The sequence below is a fragment of the Peromyscus maniculatus genome, chromosome 4 (genome assembly GCF_049852395.1).
Source record: "Peromyscus maniculatus bairdii isolate BWxNUB_F1_BW_parent chromosome 4, HU_Pman_BW_mat_3.1, whole genome shotgun sequence".
In the NCBI taxonomy this organism is placed as follows: Eukaryota; Metazoa; Chordata; class Mammalia; order Rodentia; family Cricetidae; genus Peromyscus; species Peromyscus maniculatus.
Genome location: NC_134855.1, coordinates 46508476 through 46535115, shown reverse-complemented (window position 1 = coordinate 46535115; position 26640 = coordinate 46508476). Strand labels below are relative to the sequence as shown.

The window sequence follows — 26640 nt, the reverse complement described above, 5'->3', positions numbered from 1 at the left end:
AAATTGGTTATACCGACTTCAGGGCCAACCTAAATCAGAAATAAATATATTTTAAAATAGATAAAACAGAAGGAGAAATGGTTTATGGGCTTAAAAATTGGGAGGTAAACATTCATTATGAATATTAGCCTTAATAAATTTGATTATTCCTCTTCTTTGTCTTCATCTAGCTCCATGTTGCATACAATTATTTGAAAATTAGTATCAAAAAGACCATAATAAATTCAGAATCTAAAGTGAAACCAATGGACTAAATGTAAGCAGAGCACAAATGTACTAAATAAGCAGCCAACTGACCAAGGTATGCCTCGGCTGATATTTTTAGCAGAAGTCTGTTTTTTGCAATTAGCCAGTACACATGAGTGAGACGCCTGGCCATATGGCATGGGGAATGTGAGGGGCTGGATCCCAATGGAAAGGCTGAGTTGACTTTGTTACAGACTGCAGGTCTAGAATAGAAAGAAGAAGCAAGGCTTGAAGCCAAAGTCTAAGGAGAGCGGTATACTGTCTATGAGCTACTACACCATGAGAGCGACACCACCGTGAGGACACGGAAGCTTCCATAAGTGCCAGCTGGGCTAAATGGAGCTATGTTCCCTCAAGACACCATGTCCCAGGAATACTGGTAACGGACATCCAATTCCAGATGTGTCCTGATGTTACTATGGTATGGGAACTCTGGGAGGTGACTATGCCAGACACTGGGGGACCACATTGCCTGTCTTGGAATGCCAAAAGAAATACCAGTCTAGTTTTACGATCCCAAGGCAGAGCGTAGCAAACAATGAGCCACCGTGCTGAATCCAGCCAGCTATCTGCTGCAGTATGGTCCCAGGGCTTAGCAGAGTTTTACATTTTTTTTAATGGCTGAAAGGGCTTTAAAAACCTAATACTTCATAATGTGAAAATGATATATTCAAATTTCAATCTCAATCAAGTAAGTTTTCTTGGAAGTCAGCTATTCCCATTGGTACTGTCTCCAGCTACTTTGGAACCACAATAGCAGAACTGTAATTATGATGAAGGCCATGCTGGTTTCCTTTCCATCTACTTACATGACGGTTGCTGACTTCTGGCTCCTAAACTAAAGCTGGCCCGAATGCAACCCACAGGTTATAAAGTATTTAAATAACAGTGTCCAATAGTGGTAGAAAGCACGCACCGAGAAGTGATTAGGCATCTATGTATTTTGGGTGATGGTATGGAGCAGAGCAACCCAGGGACTGTTTCTTGTTTGTGGACAGTCACTCCCACCATCACAAAAGCAGCAATATAGCTCAATTCTGTGTTTTTCAAGAATAAAGATTCCCACCGTGTGATCAGATTTTGTTCAGACTTGGAATCAGTATCTAAACACTGCTGAGCCTATATCCCAATACTGAAAGAAAGAAAGACACCATTGTTCTAGACCATAACAATTTCTTACTCCATCTCTAAAAAAACAACAACAAAAACAAAACAAAGCAGCAACAACAACAAAAACTGCATTGGTGGGCTGGATACACAGCTTAGCTGGCAAAATGCTGGAGAAGCTGGGTTTGGATCCCTAGTATCCACATAAAAATGCCGGCCATGGTGGCACACCATTATGATTCCAACACCAGGGAAGAAGAGACAGGCAGACCCAGAAACACCCACTCAGTGAACGATAGGCCAATGAAGAGAGCCTGTCTTCACAGGGTAAGTATCCTTTGGGTTCTACAAATAGGCACACATTACACACGGCACCACCACCGTTATCCACAATCAATAAAAATAACTGCATTCATTACTAAAAGCCAGCATGGACATCACAAGAAAGAAACTGCCAGTTTTGTCAGTAAATTTTTTTAAAAGACGTTGATGTAAAAGCAATTCTGAGTTTTTTCCTCTGGTAAAATTTGCTTCTTCCTAGAATTAGGAAGATAGGGAAATAGTTCACAGATATTTTGTTGAGGTGCTCATTTGCAAGCAAATATTTGGTTATGAAAACTTGGTAAAGGTATTTACCACATGATGTGGTTGGACGATCTGAAATTAAAGGGTCTAAGAGCCTTGGCTACTTGTTTCCCGGGCAACTCGCCTCCTGTTTCTCCACCCCAATTATTAGTTCCATTTCCTCTTTAAGGTCACAAGACAGCACTGTTCATTTATCCAAATAAAATAGCAATTTCACTCACAGTGACCAAATTGATGGCATGAAGACAACCGATTAAGCCTTCATTACCACTGGCACGTTCTCCCAAATCCAGTGGAATTAGATATTAAGAAAACCACAGGGCTTCTTTGAAGAACAAGGTCACAACTTCAAGACTCTGCCACTACAGAGTACCATCCAAACACGGCTGCATTTGGGGGTGGTTTTAATGTGTATTAATTCTGAGACAGAATTCCTAAAGGGAGTCTCAGGCGTCATCTCCTAGAACCTAAGTTCTGTTCCTCAGTGCCATGGAGAGGAAATTATCACTAATCTTTGATGCATGGTTATTTTTGACCCTACATTTTAAGGTTATCACATGGCAAGCTCGTCCTGCCAACCAATTACAGACTGCTTAAATGAAAGCCACATAGGATACTGACTCTGACATAGGCCAGTGAATGTGCTCCATGGCATTGAGGAATGCTGAAGAAGGTGCTGGGCGCCAGAGACAGGGAGGCTGTTGACACTAACATCTTACCCCAGAGACATGACACGTTATACTATCCAGAAGATGGAACATGTAACTCTCTTAATTTTCAGAGAATGGTGGCAGTTTCCATTCATCCCAATCAGCACCAGCTCCATCCTGGACCAGTTTCTTCTAAAATGTCTCACATGATAATCTTCTTTTATAAATTCTTTATTCTCTTACAAAAAAAAAAAAACAAACAAACAAAAAACAACACCACCTCTATTTCAATTGTTAGTCAAGATTCAAAGGCTTTGGGAAGAAATAGTCATCAAACCCGACACAGCCGTGAGTGCCTGCTTCAAGTGAGGGTGGAATATCCATGTTTCTGTGCATTACTCACTGGAGAACTTCTACTCCGTCTATGCGCATTAAGTGGGTGAGCTAGACACTGGCCTCATCATCTCACCATTAGTGTGTACAGCATTATTCAGCAGGCACATCAGTGCTACCTCATACTGATGGAATACAAAACGCAATTATTCCCTGAAGGGAGTCCACATTTTCTTAAATAAAAGCTTATTTAATAGAAAATTACAGATTATATATACATATATACAATCCATTATTTTTACTATTATCCATATATGTTATATATCCCCATTATCTGAAATCAGAAAATTTGTGTTCTCTGGCTCTCTAACGTGGCTTTAGGCCTGCTGAATAGCCATCATTTCTTTTCTCTTAACCAGGAGACGGATTAGGGAAGGGAGACGAATGAGAATGTTTTTGCACGTGGGACACATATTCTAAAATAAACATGTCTACACACCCTGAGGTAAACACCCCGGCACATCCATTTGGAACACTCACTAGGTGATAAAATATGTCTGTTCTTGCTTTCTGTTGCTGACACAAAATACTGACCAAGGCAACATGGGCAGGAAAGGGTTTATTTGGCTTACTCTTTCCGATCCATCATGGAGGGAAGCCAAGGCAGGAACTTGGAGATAGGAAGGGAAGTAGAGGGAATGGAGGAACTCTGCTTACTGGGTTTCTCTCCATGGACTTCTCGGCCTGCTTTTTTATATAAGCCAGGCCCACCTGCCCTGGAGTGGCATTGCCCTTAGTGTGCTGGACACTTCCACACCAACCATTAGCCAATAAAATGGCTCATGGGCCGGCCTGTCCACAGGACAATCTGATAGAGGCAACTCCTCAACTGATGTCCCCTCTCCCTAGGTGACTCTAGTTTGTGCGATGTTGAAAAAAATAACCAGCACAACTGACTGCCCCCTTGTCAACTTAGCACACAAATTCGTTGCTGTTCAGCCATAACCTTTCCTTTGTTGTTTGTCCCCAATATTCCATGTTAATATCACAATATAAAATATAATCCAGCTTTTTAAATCCCATAGTCTTAAATTTTTCAACAGTTTAAAAGTCTAAGTTCTCCTAATTAAAAGTATCACATCTCTTAGCTGTGGGCTCCTGCAAAGTAAGCTACATATTTTTTTAGTTCTAAAAGGGAAGAAACGATACTATTACAATCAGATCAAAGCAAAATTGAAGTCAAAAAGTGTAAAATGTTCAGTCAGGTGTTTAGAACTCACTCTTGATCTTCTGGAGTGCAGCAGGCTTGGATACCTCCATTTCTCTAGCTTTGGAATCTACAGCACACAAAGCTTGTCTTGTAGGCTCAGGGTGGTTCATTCCACACTACCACTATCGTTGTCAATCATCTAATCATCCCAGAATCTCTGAAACACTAGTCTCTGCTGCAGCTGAGGTTACATCTTCATCAGTGGTCTCCTGGCTTCTTAGGGTACCATGCTTCAGCCTTTCTCTATCTTTCCCTTTCATTCCCTGGGGCTCCACTGTAACTGAGGATGTACCTTCAGCAATGGCCTCCTATAGGTCTCTCTATAGGGATTCCAACCCTGCATGGTGCTGAGTCTTAGCTACTCTGACTCCTTCACTCCTTCAAAACTATCATCATGTGGGAGACTCTCACACATTACCAAGTTCTAATACCAGCTTGAGATATAGCCTTGGCTCCCCCACTGGATAACAGCTTCTGTGTGCTGATCCTCAGGAAACACTTCCCAGACTTCTCAATGATGTTGGTCCCTTATTCATCATAGATGATTTCTCAATCCTAGCTAACCAGCATTGAATGTTTCACCAAAGCAAAGGTTTCACTTTCAGTGGTGTTGGTCTCCTGTTAATCAGAGTTGAAATTTTAGTCCCAGTGGACCAGAAACCAGATTCATAATTTAAACATATCACACACACAATATGATAGAGTCTTTTGAGGGACTGACTGACCCTCAAACTCTCGTCTGAAACTCAACAAGCCAGATCTTTATCATCTTCATTTCTCTCAGTATTATCTTCCAAGCTCCCACAAAATAGCCCAATTAAGCTTTCTCCCAACAACATGGTCAAATCTATTACAGCAATACTCCATGTTCCCGATACCAATCTGTTTTAGTTTGCTTTCTGTTGCTAAGATAAAATACTGACCAAAAGCAACTTGTATAGGAAATGGTATTTGACTTCCATGGTATTTGAGTTACCCTTCCAATCATAATTCATTATTGAGGAGAGCCAAGGCAGGAACCTGGAGGCAGGAACTAAATGAGAGACTGTCTCAGTTAGGGTTGCTATTGTCATGATGAAACACCATGACCAAAGCAACTTGGAGAGGAAAGCATTTATCTGGCTTACATTTCCACATCACAGTTCATCATCAAAGAAGTCAAGAGAAGAACTCAAGCAGGGCAGGAACCTGGAGGCTGATGCAGGGGCCACAGAAAGAGTGCAACTTAGTGGCTTGCTTGGCTTGCTTTCTTATACCACCCACAGTGGGCTGGACCCTCCCCCATCAATCACTAATTAAAAAATGCCCTACAGGCTTGCCTATAGCCAGATCTTATGGAGATATTTTCTCAACTGAGGTCCCCTCCTCTCAGATGACTTGAGCTTGTGTCAAGTTGACATAAAACTATCCAGCACAGAGACCATGAAGGAATGCTTACTGATTTATTATCCATAGATGGATGGCTAAGTCTGCTTCATGCATAACTCAGGACTACCTGTCCAGTGATGGCACTGCCCACAGTGGGCTGGACCTTCCCACATCAACCATCAACCAAATAAAATGTCCCACAGACATGCCCACAGGTCAGTCGGATTGAAGCAATTCCTTGAGATTTCCTCCTCCTAGGTGACTCTATCTTGGATTGAGTTGACAAAAAAACAAAAAACAAAAAACAAAAACAATCAGTACAGCTTCCCTGTTTGATAACTATTCTTCTAGATCATTATTTTACAGGTAAAATCTCATGTACACACATGACCAATGTAATTCTACTTTATCCCTCATAGTATTCTCTCCACATTCTCCTTCACCACTTCATCCTTTCCTTTGAATTTTTTTGGTTTGTTCTGTCTGTTTTGAGATAGGGATCTCACTTTATTCCACAGACTTAAAGAACCCTCTCACGCCAACTTCCTGACTAATTGGATCTATAGGTTTGTACTATGCACCCAGCTCTTAGAATTTCTGTCTTTGAAATTTCCATCCAGTTTTTCAGAGTCAGAAAATTTGCCAAAAATATTTACACTAGGCTAGTATGTAGCAAGCATTTTTCAGCTGTGGGACCATGTAGTAACTGAGATCAGTGACTCTCTCCAGAAGAGTGCTATTTTAAACCATCATCAGTTAATATTTGGTAGAGTCTTTGCATGGTGGGAAAGGCTAAGAAGAATGTGTGTGGTCTTTGTGCTCTTTAACTGTCTGTTATGATACATCTAAGAGATTAAGAACAGTTAAGTCATCACACAAAGCAGGAGGAGATTCCAATTTTAAACATCAATAATTGCAGTAAGTGTTCTGAGAATTTGAAAGAAGTTGTGCTCAGTCCAAGCCATGAGTCAGGCCATACTTTGGTCTGTGCCTAGGATTTGAGGAGCTGGTAAGGGACAGAAGGGCAACAGAAGTAGTGGGTATTCTAGGCTAGGAGTATTGCATTAGGCATGTGAGTAAGACGTGGGCAATAAAAGCCCAGCCCTATGGAAGAAAGAGGTCATTTGGACTGACCTCCAACAAGCAAGGCCAGAGTCTGGTGATCTGGGTAAGAAGCCTAACACTAAACCTTCAGTTGTAGAAAAATCGTCAAAGCTTTAAAGCAACAGACTGTGGGGATGGGATATGTTAGAAGGATGCTTTTGGAGTTATCATAGTAGCAAAAGAAGATGCCGCAGAGAGCAGAATGATATCTTGGTAGAAATACCTGCACTGGGCAGCACATATGGCTTAGGAAGCAGTTGTTGAGAGGAAATGATTTCTGGCGAGAATGAGGTAGAGTAAGAAAAGAAAGCAGCTGGAGACTAGGTCTGGAGAAGAAATGCATTAGAATCCATGGGGAGAATGTGAACAACAGTTCTTGCCAAGACAGAACTACTGCCAACCTAGAAGTCAACAACGGTGTCCAACAAGAGGTCATCATCACTGGGTCACGCACATGGACCAAGTGGTAGCACTGACCCAGTGGTCATCCCAGGAAGGCCCACATGCCTCCAACAGCTGATCTCCCTGTTTGGATCTTTAGTCCCTGACTGTTCACATCAATCATTTAACACGCGTATCTGACTATTATTTAATGTGGACCATGGACTTACACACACCTACTCAGGTCGTATCTGCCTGACACAGATACGAACGATAATACTGTGGTTAGAGATCCTAACACATGCTTTACATGCTGCCCTCCCTCTCCATTGTGCCTGCGCATCAATGGCCACACCTCTAGGACTCATTTACAAGTCTTTCTAGCTAAAGGTAACATCGAAGTCCACTGGGGTACACAGGTTCATGCACCACATTCTAAGCAGCAGTCTCCACTGGATTCATGTATGTGTCTGCTTAGAATGTGGTGCATGAACCAGGGGTCCCACCAGCAGCTGTGGACCTGTTAAAGACGCAGAACCTCAGCTGCCTAGCCACCCACACACAGGGACTTACACTCTGCACCTGAACAAGATCCCCAGGTTACTGTGGCCTAGACACATTTGTGTTTAAGAAGAGAACTATGATAAGGTCAGTTATAGAAGAGGCTACACCGTCCTACCAGAGAAGTGAGTTGGACCAGGGGGAGAGAGCAGGTGACCTACAGCACACACTGCAGTCCAACTTGACTCCCTCTCAGACTCATGGTCAGTGATGGAGTCCAGGTCCTTGGAAATGGCGCAAAAGACCAAGTCAAGGAGCAATTCCAGTGGCTGATCACAGCCTAGATGCATAACCCTGCCAAGAACAGCTACTAAGTTTATGTATGAGAAGCAGTTCACAGATTGTATCTACTTAGCTGTTCCCCACCACCCGAGATTTTATAAATATCCTACCCTCCTGATGATCCCATTTATTCTCTTCATATCTACCCAGCTGCAGGAACTAATGGTAAGATTCTGTGTATCTCATTCATTCTCTTGGTCTTAATCATGCGATGCCAAAATACTTTTTTGGCTAATTGAAAGACAAACCTGAAAAAAACAAAAAACAAAACAAAACAAAAAAACGCAAATGCAACTCTATTTCAAAATAGAAAGGGCTGTGACTAAGCGCTGTTCCAACAGCACTACTGTTGAAGCAATTAGGTGTCAGGCCAAAGCTCCCCAGAGAAAGGGCTGGAGACACAGCAGTGGCCACATTCCTTGAGATGAAGTCCACCTGGGGCCCTCTCGTCTTAGCTGCGGATATGCTCAATGTTTAGATCATCCTTTGATTTTTCTTAAGTGTATCCAATATCAGCATCTGAAGATAGCGTGGTGCATCTTCTAGTGTGTGTGTGTGTGTGTGTGTGTGTGTGTGTGTGTGTGTGTGTGTGTGTGTGTCTGTGTGTGTGTGTGTGTGTGTGTGTGTGTGTGTGTGTGTGTGTGTGTGCACTCATGTACTGAAGTATCTGTATGGGTTATGTACCTATGCATGCACATGGAGGCCAGAAACAGATGTCTGGCAGGTGACTTCCTCAACTACTCTTCACTTTGTTTTTTGAAACAAGGTCTTTCATTCAACTTGGAACTCATCCATTCATCGAGGCTGGTTGGCCGAGAGGCTCCAGGCCCTGCCTCCCCCGTGCGAGGATTGCAGCTGCATGCTGCCACGCCCAGCTTTTACATGGATGTTGGGGATCTGCATTCAGGTTACTCACTCAGCCTTCTGCCCAGCCCTCGTCTTTCATTCTTTATAACAGCTTAATTAGCACATAGTTTACACGCCATGAAATGCACATTCTGCAAACAGAACAGACTTTTCATTATATCCCCTACTGTCAAGCAATGCCTCCTCAAAATGCATACATTAATAGAACATAGCCATTTCTTAAATCTCTACGAATGCAGGACTTTGTTATTTTCCCTTGATTAACATATCCGAAAATCTTAGTTTTATTAGTGGAAAATAACCTTGATAAAATTCTGTCTACTGAATCTAAAATGTAGGAGTGATGCCTTTCAGTGCTATATTTCAAAGGTGACTGGTCGGAAACACCACGGCAGGCCTTCACATCTAGTTCCTTGAAGGAAACGCATTAGGAAGTGAAGTTTATTTACTGAATCCACACTGGAAGTCCCAAATCCTTACAAACTACCGTTTCCTCAGATTTTCCTGAGCCATTTTTTCCACCAGGTGTCATGCTTTACGAAGGCTGCTGGAGTCCGCCAATATCTGTTGTTTCCCACATCTCGGTTGGCATGAAGACTCAGGCAGGTTTTTCTTTTAAAAACTTAGGAAGAAATGAACTTACATGCTCTCACAGAACCTGGTCAGGGTGCTGGGTTTTTCCTGGTTGCGCCTTTGTCGAAACCAGCGTTGAATGCTCCGAACATCCCAGTCCAGCTGCTTGGAGAGTCCTTCCAGTCGCTTCTCATCGGGATGCTATGAAAGAAGGCACCAGAAAAACCATTTCCATTCATTTTTCACTTACACCAGTTACAAGGTTTATGTTACATATGGTTGGATTTTTCCCCTCTAATTTCTCCTGCTGGTATTTTGGTATTTAGAACTGAGAATCTCGTCCATCCATTCCAGGCATGAACAAAGATAAAACCTAGATCCCTCATTCCAAAACAGGACAGAAAAGCAAGACTCTTGCCCCAAAGCTTGCATATTTTCTTATCAGCAACCAGCAACCAAGAGAGGATAAACCAGCCAGCTGGCTGAGTCAGTTCCATCAGCCTTCAAGGGAAGAATTTACAGAGACATCAACAAGCAGTTCACTTTCTCAGAGGAAAAAAGGGTACACCTACATGTCTTATAAACAGACAATGTAGAAAGAACAGAAAGCACAGGAAACCCCCACAGGCATCAGCCAAGGTGCCGTTGCTGGTCCCACGCGCACTTCCTCTCTCATCTTCTCGCCCCATTCTTCACAGGTTCCTCGTCTTCTCTTCCTTTGTCATCCCTTTCACATACCACACATCTAGTCTTCCTAACACGACATATGACCGAAGGGACTAGCGTGGTGAAAAGGTCAAGGTGACCTTGAGACAATAGGAATAGACCCAATTCCTCACCTCACTAGCCATTCTGAGCCTTGGTCTCTTTATCAATACAAACAAGGGTGGTTTATGAACTCACAGGGGACTGTGGCGAGGACCATGAAAATATACGTTAAACTACTACCTGTTAGCTGTCTTCTTTCTCTCTCTCTCCTCCCTTCAACATGTTGAAGAGCCTCTTGCTGACAGTCACAAGAGGGGAACCTACTATAGAGGAAACTGGCCAAGAGAGCTCCAGTCCATTATTTATTGTTTACTTTCATTCTGGTGATGAGAGGAAATAGCCAACAAGGAAGGAGGGAGAAGACGCACTGGCCAGGCTGGAACAGAATGTACACGTAAGACCTAAAAGCATTTCAGCAGCTCAAGGGGTCTGCGTCTCCCACAATTCATCTGTTAAAAGGTCTCATTTGAGTGAGGCGTGAAACCGTTGGGGAGAGGCTAGGTCCCAAGGGCGGAGCGCTCATCCTGAGACTCGATTGCTGTTGGCTGCAGTCACCACTGTGTCCTTCCAACCACCTCTTCCTCCTTCTTCCTTCCATCATTCGCTCTCCTGGCAAACCCCAAAAAATGGACACTATGGGCACTCAGATCGCACGCTTCCGGACTTTACCAAACTTTACAAATGTGCAATCGAAATGTCTGCTGCTTAAGTCCCTGGTCTACGGCATTCTATCACAGTAGCCTGAATCAACTAAGACAGACACATACCCCTAAACCACAGCAAATGGTTTAGGGGTATGTGTCTGTTCTGATCTTGTGCCTATAAATGCAACCTGCCAACTTTCAGTTGGGCATGTGCCTGAGTTCCTTTCAGTGGTAATGAGAGAATCCACCATCTCCTTTTATGTCTCTCTTAATTGAAAATATGAGAGAGGCAGGGGGAGTCACTGCCTATAATATAATTGGTTATACTACTATCCAATAAAAATGAATATTTGACAGTCATATATATATATACACATATATACATATATATAATGTATTGTGACTATATTCACCCTCACTACCCTCTACTGTCTTCCTTACCTTGCCTCTGAATTTCTTGTTCCTAACTAGTCCCTACACTGTTGAAGAAAATGACACTGTCTCCAGCAGCAACCATAAACAGACAACAACTCAGAAAGGAGGTGGGACCTTGGGGACAGAAAAAAATCTTCTGAGTTTACTCGTGGTCGGAGAAAAAAGACCTAAGGTTCACAAATCACAAACTAAAAACCATCTAACCCAACACTGTCCCTGTTGGGTCAGTCTCCTCTCTTCCTCTCACAGGGAACCACAGTCAATCGGTTCTTGCCAGGGTTACTTTGCATAAACAAAACTGAATACATATTCTTACACCCCCACCCAACCACACAGATTACTGCAGGCTGTGGACTTTGCTCTGGACTTGGGTTTTTCTTTTTATAATGTGTCTTGGATAGGTTCCAAATCATTTCAGAGAACGCCGAAGTGTAAGGATAGACTCCGCCTTTCTAGTCTGTCCTGCTGATAGACACTTTGGTAGCACCCAAACATCTCAGAGCACTACAACAATAAGCTTGGTGTGTCGTAGCAAATGTTGGGGTTCGTTCCTGGAACTAAGAATTGCCGTTCCAAGGGGTCTGTGCTTTTGTGATTTTCCTTTACATTAAGAATTTACTGACTTTATTACAAATTCTTACAAGAAAGAATAGTCATGTCCCAAAGCCTCCATGTATCCTCATCTCTTCCAGTCTGATACATTAAAAGCAGATTCTCAATGCAGTTTTGATTTTCCCTTTGTCATGCGAGAATATTGTTCATGTTTAAAACCACTCAGACCATGCTTCCAGGTGAAGAACAAGCTCACGCTCTGCCTAATTTTATCCCCCTTTAACTTATTAACATTTTCTAAATTTATTTGTAGGATTTCTTCATTTATTAGAGTGATTAAATATTTTTCTCTACCCTAAACGTTTTTTTTTTTTTTTTTTGCCAGTATATCATTTGTTTTAAAAGTACAGTATTCTTTGCTTTTTAAAAAACTATGCAGGTATTTACTAAAAATATGTTTGAATTCATCAATCTTTTCTGTAATTATTATTAGAAATTATAATTAGTCCCAGAGTGCATTTTGAATATAGACTGCTATTCTATGGGAAGCAGGACTCTAACATGCTCCATGGCCACCCAATGTCCCCAAGGCACTCTTCCACCCTGACCCCACTAAAAGCTCACCCTGCTCTTCCACCGGTCTGTTATCCATGCCTCAGTAATCCGTGCTACATTTTACTCAGAGGTATTTATATTTCTATGTGACAAGAACTTGTATGACAAGTATCAGGTTGTTTATATCTAAAATTGAGGCAAGGGCAACTAAACATATTGTTATTTGTAAAATGATTACAGCAATTTCTTAAATTAATAGAAAAGTTAATTAACATCTTCGTTCAACTTGCCTTTGATGCCCTCCAAGAGTATTTTAATGTTTTCCTCAAGCACTTCTTATACAAGGCTGTAATGTATACTCCTGTGGTGCTATTCTTCTTGGGTTTTATTATAAATAATGACATTCTTCTTATAATCTGTTTTATCATTTACATATAAATGATATGGTAATTTAGCCCTGCAATTCTTTTTGTTTTTGTGTGGTCTTAATTGTCTTAATTTTAAAGGTATATAATAATATAATAGTCTATTACCAGAATACAAGCTCCATAAACATAAAAAAAAACCTTTAATATCTTTTCCACTGGTACCTATATTGTAAAGACTTACAAATGCATTTTGAATGAATGAATATTTAAATAGAAAATGTTGCCTCCTCCTTTCTAATTTTAATGGCTTTTTCTCTTATCTACTTGCTGGCTCAAATCCACATGAGCAACACGTAAAAGTACCATTATTTCCTCCCCCTCCTCCCTCGTCCTCTCCACCCACCACCTGTCAACAGTATTATCTTGGAGTTGGCTTCTGTACTGCTAAAGAACCCTCTCCTGCTGTTGGATTGGCCAGCACAGCCCATCCACTGCCTCCCAACTATTAAGTGATTCTGCAGTCAGTACATTTCCCACCATCTTCCCCTGCTCAATTCGAGTTAGTTGTATCCTTTTTATACTGTAGGAACATACACTGTTAACACTCTGTTCTGACACCATCCCTCACATTTCTTCCTCTCTTAGTTTTACAGTTTAAATATATTCAAAACTCACAAACTTTCCCAGTAATCTTGTATAATCCTCTGGTTAGCTAAAATTAATGACAACAATCTTATTAAGAAAGAGGAAAATGAAGATAAATTATAGAGAATCTGTCTACAATTGTATACAAGAATTATTTTATTATTTATTGTGTACGTGTGTGTGTGTGTGTGTGTGTGTGTGTGAGAGAGAGAGAGAGAGAGAGAGAGAGAGAGAGAGAGAGAGAGAGAGAGAGAGAGAGAGAATGCTCACACATGTGTGTTCTCATGTACATGAGCAAGTGCCTGCAGATGCCCAGAGAGAACAGAGGATATTGGAATCCTCTAGAACTGGTGTTCCAGGCATTTACGAGCCACGTGACCTGAGTCCTAGGAACTAAACGCTGGGCCTCCAGAAGAGCAGCAAGCACTCTAAACCTCTGAGTTACTTCTCCAGTCCCTGTAAGTAGACAGAGGGAAGGAGGATCAGGACACCCTCATTTGAAATTACAGCCGTCATTCCCTTCCCATCTGCAAGGGATCTTTCGAGGTCCTACAGCATATAGGAAGTAAAGTTCATTGAAGCTGGGTCTCCATTCCAGCTTCCACACAGCTGCCATTGTGATCTGGCGGAACTCTGTAGTAGCACACACACACTTCCTGTGCTCTCTGCAGGAAGTCTAATGAAATCACTGGTCTCACCAAGTTGGACATTGGCGAAATAGTACTTTGGTCGGACACTGGAACCCATCTGAGGTCTAAAGGTGTTTCGTGTCTCCCCAGGAAAAGGGAGTTCAACACTATGAAACACAGCTTCATAATTGCTGTATATTTTTACCCTCGTAGCTTGAGAACCAATTTGATTAGGAAAGTGAGGTAGCTGGTTTCATAGCTATAAAAAGAAAATCCCCCCAAATTAAAAATATACTCAAATAACAGGATAAAACCAGTCAAAGGACAGGCACTCAAAAATATTCACTGGCAAGAAATAATCATTGGGTATATTTAAATGGGCTCAGCAATCAATAACTGTGGGTCCTCTGGCTCCACCCCCAAACTCCAGAATCAGAAGCTCTCAAAAAACACAACGAAGCAGCAGTAATTCACCTCCTCATATGAGCAATGCAGTTAATGCGTGGAAACACAGGCTGAAATAGACGCCGTTTACTAAATGATGTGTGGTGTGTGTGTGTGTGTGTGTGTGTGTGTGTGTGTGGTGTGTGTATGTGTGTGGTGTGTGTGTGTGTGTGGTATTGTGATGTGGGGTGTGTGGGTGTGTGTGTGGTGTGTGTGTGGTGTGGTGTGCGGTGTGTGTCTCTGTGTGTGTGTGTGGTTTTATTCAATCCTCAGGAAAGCCTGTGAGTATGTTATCTGAAGATTTCTAAGGCCTCCAACAGTTAAGAAACCTGTTGAGAGCCCAGCTTTAGTGGGAAAAAGATACTGCTTCAACTTACAGACCTAGGTCTGACTCAGGCAAATACCAAGAGTCTTAATTATTTCCTAATGGTAGTAGGCTCTCTTTGGTGTTTAGAATATGATAGATTTCCCTGTAGGTTGAGTGGTTGTTCTCTATAGGATTTAAAATATGACAAATTTCCCTGTAGGGCAGGGAAAGGAGAGACAGAAAAAAGACAGACAGATGAAAACTGCAATGACTTATATCCATCTGGTGATGTCAGAGACAAGAGTCAGAGAAGATGACCAATGTAGTCCCATACAGCATGGCCCCACATTTAGAAGGGAGCTTCACATTCTAGGGCTTATATCTTAAAATTCTACATCACTTTCGGTGATATAATGTAATGTGTTCTTACAAGTCAAATCTAATGGGGTAAAGGGGCATGTTACAGACACTTAAGAGTCTGGGCTCATAAATCAGAGGCTTACCCCCAAATAGGCACTTATTGCCCCTTTCCCATCTCCTGTACCCCAGGATCCACCCTCTTCCTCTCCTCTGTCCCCTTTCTACTTATAGCTACAGCCTTTGGTTGTCCCAGAAGGGATTGGGAACAAGCAAGGGAAGCAGGGAGATGTGAGACAGGGTTTGTTTCTCTCTGAGGTTTCTTGCGTATGGGGCAGGGCAGCCACCCCTGTGCTTCACGGGTGACTCAGCTAAGGTGAGCCTTTTGCCTACTTGTAATCTCGTAACAGGCGTTGTGATGCCCTTGGAGGTCACCATGGACTGGGGCAATGGGCCTGCAGATAGGAGAGAGGACTATCTGAACTTTGCCCCCAGTGCCAAGACACAGTGTGTCCAGCAGTAGGTGGAGGAAAGCAGAACATGGTGGTCAGCATGGCACGTATATACTTAGTCAGACAGTATCCCCAGGCACTTCTGAGGCTCTGTACTTGTTCCATCAATATCCCCTAGCCTACAGATATTACAGAACAAACCAAACACAGCTTGACAGGGCTGGGAATGTAGCTCTTGTCCAGCATTTATAATGGCCTGGATTCGATCTTCAGTGTTGTAAGAGAAGAATAATGAGACTAATAGGAGAGATATTTCACTTTCATAAGGTAAACTATATGGAAAGGTGAGGTTCTTTCCTAAATATTTACTTCCTCTAATAACAGGGTATGTGTGCCACGAGGCTGAACTTGGCAATCCAATGTCACCTCTCAAAACTACAAAAAGAGCTTTCCCTAAAATTCCATTCATTCTTTTCCTACTTCTTATGGAGATGTTAAAAAAAAATACCTAATCTTTCCTCATATTTCTCTGGCAAACAGTATCATTTTTAAGAAGATAGAAAACTCCTGTAGACTTTTGGGAGGAAGGAAGGCAGCAAGATAAGGAAAAGTGTCTGGATATTTGAATTAACAGCAGCAAGATATGAGACTCGGAGTGCTAATGGTGACCACCACAAACCAAAGAGAAACAGCATTTACCTAACACTGTCAAATCACACCTCATTCACCTGTCTGATTCTCCCAGAAACTCACAGGGGTCAAAGGAACCACTGATAGAGAAATGCACAGAGCGTTGTACCCCTCCTGTTTTCTGCTTTCTTATCCAGCCAAGGGTGAGCAGAGGTAAGCAGGGATCTTAGGGGTTGAGAGGCAGGTGTGTGGGCTCAGTGTTGACTTGTTTCCTTTAGCTAAGGCTTCAGACTGAGTGTCCTTGGTGTTTCACTTCCCCTTCTTTGTGCTTAAATATGTACCAATCCCTTGCCTCCTCCCTCCTCTGTTCTCTTCGTCTCACTGTTAGTTTAGATTAAGTTTAACTCCCTTCATACTGAATATTTGATCTCTTTGTCTGTTCTGCACTGTGAGCCTATCTCTTCTATCTCTTCTATTCCAACTCTGCTGACAAGTTCTTTCATTCCTTCACACAGCAAGTCTTCTTCAAATATGGCCTTTCACTGTTGATCAAGTGTGTCTATCACAACCCCTGGAATGTATGGGTACTCACTATAAGCCAAGAGGTCCTATTTCTCACACATGTATATGCCACACTGTAAGCTTTGCCTGGTCACTCCCTCCCAGCTCTTATCTGTATACTTCATGTCACCTGAGACTGAAAAAGGCACTGGATTGGACTAACCTCTATCTAATCAAGACCTTTGCACGGAAAGCTTGTAAAATCAGCTACAGTCAACCAAGATGCCACAAATGTCTTTTATCTACTGTTTACAGTTTGGGTCCAATCATAACACCTACATTCTCTCTGAGGATGCAATGTCCAATAGGAGGAAAAATTAATTGTCAGAACCCAGGAGAGAAAGGATGGAATGATTGGAGGTTAAGAGAAGTTCCCCCAGAAAACACTCATACCTTTGTTATAGCAGTGAAGACCTTTTCCAGAATGGCGTTTGGCTGGGCAATTTGTGGTCCATTGGCCTGGATGTTGAGGGCTATGGCACATGGTTTGGCTATGAATCTAAAGGTTTAAAAGGAGAGAGAAAAATAGTTCAGAAATTATACTTTTTATAACTTCTCTTAGTAGCCTCATTGATACATGACTGGGTTATCCTAATTAGATTCTTGTAGGGTTTTATGGTGACATTCACACGGGTAAACTATAAGGCAGACTTCACTTGAGGTCACCAGCAGTCACATTAAAAAGAGAAATCCTTTAGGAACATTTAAATTCCTTGGCTGAGTATAGTGGCAAATGCCTTTAATCCCAGTATTTGGAAGGCAGGAAGATCTCTGTAAACATGAGGCAGGCCTGGTCCACAGAGTGAGTTCCAGGACAGCTAGAGGTATTTTAGAGAGATTTTTGTCTCAAAAACAAAACAAAAGAACATTTAAACTCTAATGAGAGTTGGCAGTTCTAAGAAGACTCCACAGGTTAATTATATGATTCTTTACACCACAAGAAAGCAAAGGAAAAGAGTAGTACTGCATGGAATCGTAGGTATACAGGCAAGATATATAAATACACGACATACTTTACAGTATTCTTACAAACACGTACAGTCACATTATTATACCAGAGTGCTCACTAAGCATCTGAGTTCACATGGAGGGCGTGTGCTTTCCATTACTCCGGTGATAAGTACAGCCATTTGGTTTCCATAATCAATGTATGTAGTACTGAACCCTAATCCCTTTCAGTTTTGTAGTTTCTGCTTTGTAGATCACCCCCGCCCCGCCCCCTGCTTCTTTCTCCTAGGAAGCAGTGAAGAATGTTAAATGGCATGCCACCCGACAAGCTAAAAGCTGAAGTGTTTAAAAGCGTGAGCCGGACTGTTTTTATCTGAAGCGAATGCCTATGCCAAGATAAATGGGAAGGATGAGCCTCATCTCCCATGTCTGATGTCTGAATGAGGCTCTGAGAGGGATGTGTAGTGCACAGGGCCCTAGAGGGATGGTAACACGTCTCAAAAAAAACTGCATAAAAGGAAAAGTATTCACACCTTCAAGGTGTTTTAGACTAACTATTCAAGAAATAAGTTTCTATACTTCAGTGGTGATGCTGAGTGTCTGCCACTAATTTAATATCATACGAGAGTATTACTAAGATAATTCAGTGGTTGCCAAGGGCAACAACCAATAAATGCATAAAACAGATCAGTCGTGAAACCTTAGATGAGGCTTATTTAGCCAAACCCCACAAGATTGAAGAACAGTAGACACAGGAGAGCAGCACGACAAAATGCTGAGCTGGAACCTAGCTTACGAAGAAATTCACCCCAACTAGGAAACAAGGCCACTACCTGTTGCAAGAGCCTGAGCCAGGAGAGACACACACAAAAAGCGCACTACCGTGCTTGCTCCACTAGGGTCTCTCAGGACAGAGTGGGAGATGGAATTACTACCTTCTCCCAAGTTGTAAGCCTCTGAGAAACTGGACTACTCTTCAGAGCCTTGCATTCTGGGTTCCTTCCAGTGTGACACGTTAGTAATGTGTCCTTCCAGACACATTAGGAATGCCTTTCCCTTTTCCTAATAATTCCAGGTCTTCTCGGTAACCACAAAGCAACAGCTGAAGCTCCAACTGGAAAAGACACATCACTTAATGGGCAGTGACCACAGCCGAGGCCAGAACTTGTTTCTCCAGCCACGTTTCCCGCTTGCTGGCCACTCTCACAATGCTTAACAGAAAACGTGAGAAGAAATGTGTGCTGTGGAAAAAAGAAAAAACAACAGGCTAAAAGGGCAGACCTACCATGTAAAGGCTGAACCTCTCTCTCCTGTGACTGGCTTCCACTCTTCCTCACTGGATCTCTCCTCAGCCCTCCTCCTCTTCCCTGTTTCTAACATGCTGTGTTTAAACTCATTTGGGATTCTGCCCCCACTCTCTCTGCAACAACCTGCCAGATAAATACAAGGCATGGTCACTTCCTCTTTGTGTATCTCAAGCACAGGATAGGATTCCCTTCCAAGGAAGGTCAATGAAACAAGTGGCTGGCCATACCAACCCTAGCCAAAGTAAATTCTAAATTCTAAGGATTCAGGGGAAGTATATTAGAGGAATGAAAGATGAGTTCAGAGAATTTAACTTGCTGGAAAGTGCGAAGCCATTTAAAATGTAAATGGCCCATGGTGAGTATACACAATAAATCAAACCACATGGATTTTTTTCCAAGAAGTTTCTGTGTCCTAGGATGCCCTTATTTATATGGACAGAATACTGTGAGCATTCAGTGAGTAGTTGATGGATAAATGAATGTGTGTCCAAGACCAATGGCTGTATGTTTTTAATTCCCTTGAATATCACATCAATTCAGGGTCATCCAGTACTCTAGTACTGGCCTTTCCAGTACTAGAAGCCATTTTCTCAATTCTCATTGTCCCTGTGACATCAACATTTCCCTCACATAGCGCTTGGGTAGGCTCACCCAATCACTAAGGTTTTTTTTGTTGTTTGTTTGTTTCTCAACAACTTGAGCAGTACAGAAAAGTAAACACTTAAATTTCAAAATTTAAATTGCAAAAAAAAAGTTAATTCCAAATCCTCAAGAAAAGGAAGAAGAACAGTTAACTGTATTCCTCATAGGTATCCCTGGTGAAAGGATGATATAGCAATTTCATTTGTGTTTATTCTCTGAAGAATTTGTGAATCATCTCCAGGATTTTTTTTCAGAGAACATATTAAATTCTAAATAAAACCCATGTCACAGCTATTACAATTTTATTACTTTCTGTCACAGTCCATTAGAGAAAAAACAATGTTGTTTCTAATGATAGACCAAAGAAAAGCAAGCATACAAAACACTTTCACAGTGGTGGGTGGGATGGAAGGAGAGGGAATGGAGAGGGAAGAAGGAAGAACGGGAGGGAGGGAGGGAGAGAAAGGAGGGAAAGGAAGGAGGGAGGAAGGGAGGGAGAGATACACACAAGGGCAATGGGCTAGCACACTGGAGCATGTGCGCTCTCAAGCTTTGATCATCACCTCCACCAGGAAGTGCTCACCTAACTGCTTTTTTTTTTTTTAACCAAGGGCTGAAACACCGCCTTCAAAAGATCAAACTTCTATAAAATAATTTCACATGCTACAGCTGAGTGTAAATATAATAAGGATGTAAGCTTTGAAAAGTACTGGTCTGCATTTGACCATGTATTTGTATTTTAAGCATGAATTAATCACCCCAGAACACTAGTAAAGGAAGCATGAGTGAAGCATGAGTGAAGCATGAGTGAAGCATGAGTGAAGCATGAGTGAAGCATGAGTGAAGCATGAGTGAAGCACTAGTAAAGGGCCTTAGTGAAGCATATACATAAAACATGCCAGTAATCTCTGCACTCAAAGATATTTATGATCTGGAAAAGGAGGTTATTGAAAGACACATACAAGATATATGACACTGTTATATAATAACATTAAATAATTATTCTCAGTGGTTGCACGTCAGAAACTGTCAGTCCTTTTCAACAGTGGCATTCCCCACCCTTTTAGACACTTGGGGGCCTGTGCTGGTGGATCATCTACATGTTGATAAAATTGTATGGAAACCTTTCTCTCTCTCTCTCTCTCTCTCTCTCTCTCTCTCTCTCTCTCTCTCTCTCTCTCTCTCACACACACACACACACACACACACACACACACACACACAACAAACAAACAAAAAAAACACTGGAGAAATCTCAATAAGACCATCAAATTGTCTGGTATTTGCTATCCTGGTTGTGATGCTGTATACTGTTTTATAAAAATGTTTTCATTGTGTCTAAGTGGGTCAGTGTTTTTGAGATCTAGCTATACTAATTGTGTTAGTTATGGCTCCTAATATGATAAATCACCATGATCAAAAAGAATGTTGGGTAGGAAAGGGTCTATTTCAGCTTACAACTCTCAGGTCATACTCCATCACAGAGGGAAGTCAACTCAGGCACCTGATGCAGAGGCCATGGAAGAACACTGCTGTGTGGCTTGCTCCTCATGGCCTGATCTGTCTTCTTTCCTACATTCCCCAGGACCACCTGCTCAAGAGTGGCACTGCTCCAGTGAGCGGGAACCTCCCCAAAGACTTTCTTTCCTACAGGCCAACCACATTGAGGAATTTGCTCAATTAAGAATTCCCACTTCCCAGCTGTGTCACGGTTTGTGTTAAGTTGACAAAAACCTACCAGCACACTAATGTTACAAGTGGATATCAATGTATGACTTTCTGGATGAAGATTTTAATGAAGAAAAAAAGCATTAGAAGGGGTATTCTGTTTCTAACTTTGAGGAACAAGCCCCTTCTATCTTTACCACCCCCTTCTGGTCAGTTGTCTCTCCCCAAAGTCCAAGCAAAAGTAAAACCAATACCCTAGGATTCTACAGAGAGAACGGAAGCAAATAGGCTTGGGACAGGAGTCAGGTGCTGAAGCAAGCTCAGTGACAGGGAATAAAGGGGGTATGTGGAGTCCAAACCCCACTTCAAGTTCTTCAGGTTGCAGGTCAGAGAGAACCAGATCTTCAGCATTAACGGTGAATCAAAAATAGCCAATATATTTGAAAATAGGAAAATACCTGGGAAGGTCTTTGAAATCAACCATAATCCATTAATAATTGATGAACATATACCCCACCCAGACCATGCTAGACAGAAATCTAACCATGTACAAGTAAAGACTAGTCACCCAAAAATATGCATATGTCTGGCTAACGTCACAGTAATTATTCAGATGTTAACGCTAATAAAAAGAGCATGCTGCAAAACAATCTGGAGGTGCATGTTTAGACAAACTTGTGCAGGTGACTGAGTCAGTAGGCGTGTGTGTGTGTGTGTGTGTGTGTGTGTGTGTGTGTGTGTGTGTGTGTTTGAGCACATGTGCTACAATCTTATCTAATACAACATTGTTTCAAGAAGAAAAACAATTACTGATGTCAGGATGGAGAAGCAGAGCCAATCATTATAGACAGTTACCATGGGCTAATAAATTCTTTTAAAAACTGTTTTATACAGTGACCATGGGCTAATAAGCACTGTGTAATGTTTTATTTTTTTTCAAACAAACCCAGCAATTCTTTGAAGTAAACATCAGCCCTGGTTTACAGAAATACAACATACAGCTCAATGAAGTTAAAATGTGTACCTGGGGTTTTGCAGCTGCAGAGTTGAGGCAAAATATAGACAGTCCTGATATAATCTGATATAAATGGCTGTACCTGCTCTGGGCTTGGCATGTTGAGAAGCTGTTTAGTATTTCTAAACACTGGTGACCACACTCATAAAGTGGAAAGATAAAATATACATGGCAAATTCTGGTGAACACCTAGATGATACATGCAGACTTCACACCAGAACCCCAATATTTGGCAATTAGTCAATATATTCACACTTTTGCCATGTTTTTATGAAAGAAAGCATGTGTTCACATGTCAGCAGGCAGCCTGTACTGGTCCTCATTCTGTCACAGGAAAACACAGGGCTGGCACAGGCTTGTGAGTGAGCCAAGAGTTCATGAGCTCACAATGTCATTGGCCACATCCTCTTTCTTCCAAAGGATATTTCCCTTTGGAGAAATCATGCAGAAACTTCCTATGAAGGGTCAGGAAACCTCTCTGTTGTCCTTTTCAATTTTCTGTGAATCTGCAATTATGTACAAACAAAAAGGGTTCCCTTGTTTGCTTGCTTGTAAGTCTTTTCCTCAGTGAGAAAGCAAGGAAAAGTGTGTGCTGACAACCCAAGTTCAGCCCCCCAAGCCCACATGGTGGAAAGAGAGAACTGACTCCAGAAGGTGAATTCTGACCTCCATATGCGCGCGCGCGCGCACACACACACACACACACACACACACACACAAATATTAATGTCTTCCCCTTGGGGTCCTATTTTAGTTGACCACCCCTTAATCTTACATCTTCCTACATCATTCATTTTTATTAAAATGTAAATTTACTCTTCTTTTGTTGGCTTCTAGAGATATGCATAGTCCATATGCTCCTTAAACATTTAACAATACATCCTTCTCCTTACTAGAAATAAAGAGATAAAGGACCTGATGCCTAGATGTTTTTCACGCATCTTTTTATTTTTGACTTTATGAAAAATACTCTAATGATTTTATTTTTGAAATGCAGCCTTGTTCTATTCTTTAAGGAAATGGAAGAAGTCACTGGGCATTGGTTGGTCCCGAGTAGAATGTAACCACTGGCAAAGACTGCTTGTGCTAATGGGTAGATGCTTTTTAAAGTCCCCAGAAGATTAATGAAGACTGTCTAAATAGCAATAATAAAGGTATCTGTCAGCCACGCCCACCCTAAAGCTCACTGAAAGGCCTATCAGTGACAGAAAGGCCACCAAATGTCATCATCTAGAACAGAAATCTTTGTAAATCCCAAGTTGACCTAAGAAATGTCAAATATGTCCCTTGTAGCTACAAATGTACAGGATTCTAAAGATTTTACATTACTTCATCATGAGTTCATTTCAACTACTGAAGACAGACTCTATAAAGTTTGTGAAATTCAAAAGAAACTGTGACTTTCTCCGAATAAGATCTACACCCCTACGTTTCACATACACAAAACAAGAAAGGCATTGTGATGTCTGTAGCAGATACATAAGTCCTGCATTGGGTATGGGACTCATGCAAAATCAGATCTTAGTTGTGCAGGCCAATGAAACAAAACCATGGGTGGTGGGTGCTCATGTGTTTCACTTTAGAAACCTTTTAGCTCTCTCTGTGGACCCTGTACGATCATGTTGTACACATTAAATATGTAAAATGATAAAAATGTTTCAGGAAGAAAAAAAATGTATGGGATGTATTTATGTAGAAAAACACCTTTGTAATCAGGAAAGTGTAAGGTTCTACTGCCATAAGCCAGCTAATATTTGCCAAGCCTGACAGTGCTTATGAATTCACTGTAGCTGCCAATGAACCATTGGAAACTAGCACACCTGTCTGAGTAAGGGTTCACTTTCACACTGTTCATCCCTGTATATGGAGGAGGAGACCATAGAGGGCACTTATGAAACAACACAGCTCCACCTCGGCAGCATTCGTCCGTGTCAGCCTTGCCTGCGGACCTCACCAATTCAATCCCTGACCATCTAGCTCTAACTCCAGTCTTCGACAGGTCACACACAGGATTGCTGCCAGAATTCCAGAATTCTCGGTAACTGAGGTCCTCTTCCCTTTTACAGACACCTTTCTCTGGAACTCAGTCTCTAACGGGGTCTCCACACTGGTCACTCATCTTCCACACCTGACCAGCTAACAAAAGGGAAGCAGGCCTTTGACCTTCACCCTGTAGACAGGTTGTCCTACGAAGCCTGCACCTAGTAGACTCACCTTCAATTTTCATAATTGGCCCTGAAATAAAATGTGAGGTGCAGGGAACCCACGGCCTCTCTATAATGTGTTAATCCTTTAATTCTACCACAGTCGCCAAGTGCTTCCACACTTTATCTCAATTGATCCTCCAAATGTCTCCAAATTTTGTCAGTTGTTTTATAAGTGGAGAAAAGGTCCTAATGCATCAGTAAGCTGAACTAGAAAGTGACAGATCCATCCCCTCTTTTTCAAGCGCTGAGCTCTCCCAACACTCTTGACTTGTGAGTTGGTAACACATGGTCACGGTCTGTGCACATTTTTTTTTCTGAACTATACACCAATACCACTGTGCCTCACAGTCACAAATATGCTCGTCCATGAATCTTGCTTGTTTTCCTCTTGAGCTATCATGGGAGATGTATGGTTGTGTGAAGTTCAACTAATAATATGACCTTATTTGTATGGTGGGTGACTGAAAACACAATGGCTCCACAGAACATTGCAAAACAAAGTCAACAATTCTTTGATGGGGATATTATAAGCTTCTGTATTAAAATTCATCATCCATATGGATTAATATCTCCCCGTAAGCCATACACCAGCATAACAGCCTAAGCTGTTATGTTAAGCACCATGTACCTGTTTCACAATAATGGATAACTAGGAACAATCAACTGTAGGAAACAGAATGAAGGTGGCACCCTTCACAGTGATGGGAATGTAAAATGAGAATCTGGATTCACAGCATCAGCAAAATCACTGTCTACTAGAAAGCTGAACCACTGTGAATCAGCACACTTGTTGTGCAATACCAAGACAGAGAGGGCTCTCTGATCCTTGGGACTGCTGGGTCTTAACACGCCCACAACCCTCCCCCATTAGCATTTGGGACAGGGAGATTGCAGAGCCTCAGCTCTAACACCTCAAACATGCTCTGAAGGGTAGGTGGTCTGAAGCCCAGGGACGATGGCATGTGAACCAGGACAGTGTCTTCTGCAAGTCTACAGTAGAAACTCTGGGATACTACCACCAACTGGGCTCTCATCTGGACTAGATTTATGTGACACAGGCTCACAGAGTTCTTGTTGGCTGCTAGATCAGGAACTAAAGCGATGTGGGAGACCAGGGAATTTCTTTCTTCCCTTTCTCGTTTAAAGCTTCCTCTTGTTGGGTCTGATATCCATGGTCTAAGAACACTATTCCAAAGAAGAAGCTGTTATGTGAATTGGGGCATCTCTAAGCATAAAAAGAAGCTGAGAGTTTTGGAGACAGGCTTCCCTATATATGTGCAAATACCAATTTGACCACTTGGGAGCTGTGAGATGCTGAGCTACTTATTTCCCTTCTGGAGAGAGTTTCCCTGCAGTACAACTGGATCACCTAGTTAAATGACATGTACAGTGACAGGTATGCAGGCAGGCACGTGCAAGCTTTCTTCCCTGTGTATGAGAAAACAACATATCAAAGATTAAAGCACTATTAATATTCAGCTTTTCTGGTTTGAGATCTTCATCTCCTAGGGGGTATAGGAACTACTGCTGATCCTGTAAGACTATTTCTTTCATGAAGAAACCCTGAATCAGTGCAGCAATGGAATCTGGGAAGATGAAAATTAAACAGAGCGCAACTTGAAGCCAGTCACAGCAAAACAGTTTTCTTATGAGTCAGGAGGCAAAAACAAAAAAATACTTACTTTGCTGTTAATAAGGAAACCAGAATTTTCTCCTAAAAGGCAATTCATTCTCTTAATGCAATCCTGAATTGCTTCAGGTAAAGGACATAAATCTCTGTTATTTTTTTTAAAAAATATTAATATTGCCCTATTTATTCTATACGTTCATGGATACAACTCCAGTGGCATGACCAGAAAGTGCCTGAGTGGACACAATGGTATTACAGCCTCAAATTTTTTGTTGGGAGCGTTTATGAGAAACAGCCCAATTTGGAAGTAAACCTCAGAGCTTATTCAAATAAAAGAATGTGAAGGCTATCTCATTTAAAGCACAGTAGTAGACTGAACCAAGGAGGCATTTTCTGAAGGGCAAAAATCTTACTGAGTGAGCAAAAGAGTTCTTATCTACAGAACCACTGAGAAGAGTCATAGAATGTTTGGAAAGATGATGATGGGATCTGTGTAACAAAAATGATATTTTACTCTTTAAAAAATCATTTTGAAAAGCCAAAGTTAAT

The 26640-nt window shown here is 41.7% G+C and overlaps 1 protein-coding gene across 2 annotated transcripts in view; it reads right to left on the bottom strand.

Moving 5' to 3' along the window:
- Positions 1-26640, bottom strand: part of Cers6 (ceramide synthase 6) — a 262719-nt gene that overhangs the window by 168273 nt on the left and 67806 nt on the right. For both annotated transcript variants that reach the window (XM_006972379.4, XM_006972378.4), the window contains exons 2-3: positions 17068-17173; positions 9398-9528 (exon numbers count right to left, since the gene is read on the bottom strand). In XM_006972379.4, the coding sequence (XP_006972441.1) occupies positions 9398-9528; positions 17068-17173 (237 nt within the window). The remainder of the gene's footprint in view (positions 1-9397; positions 9529-17067; positions 17174-26640) is intronic.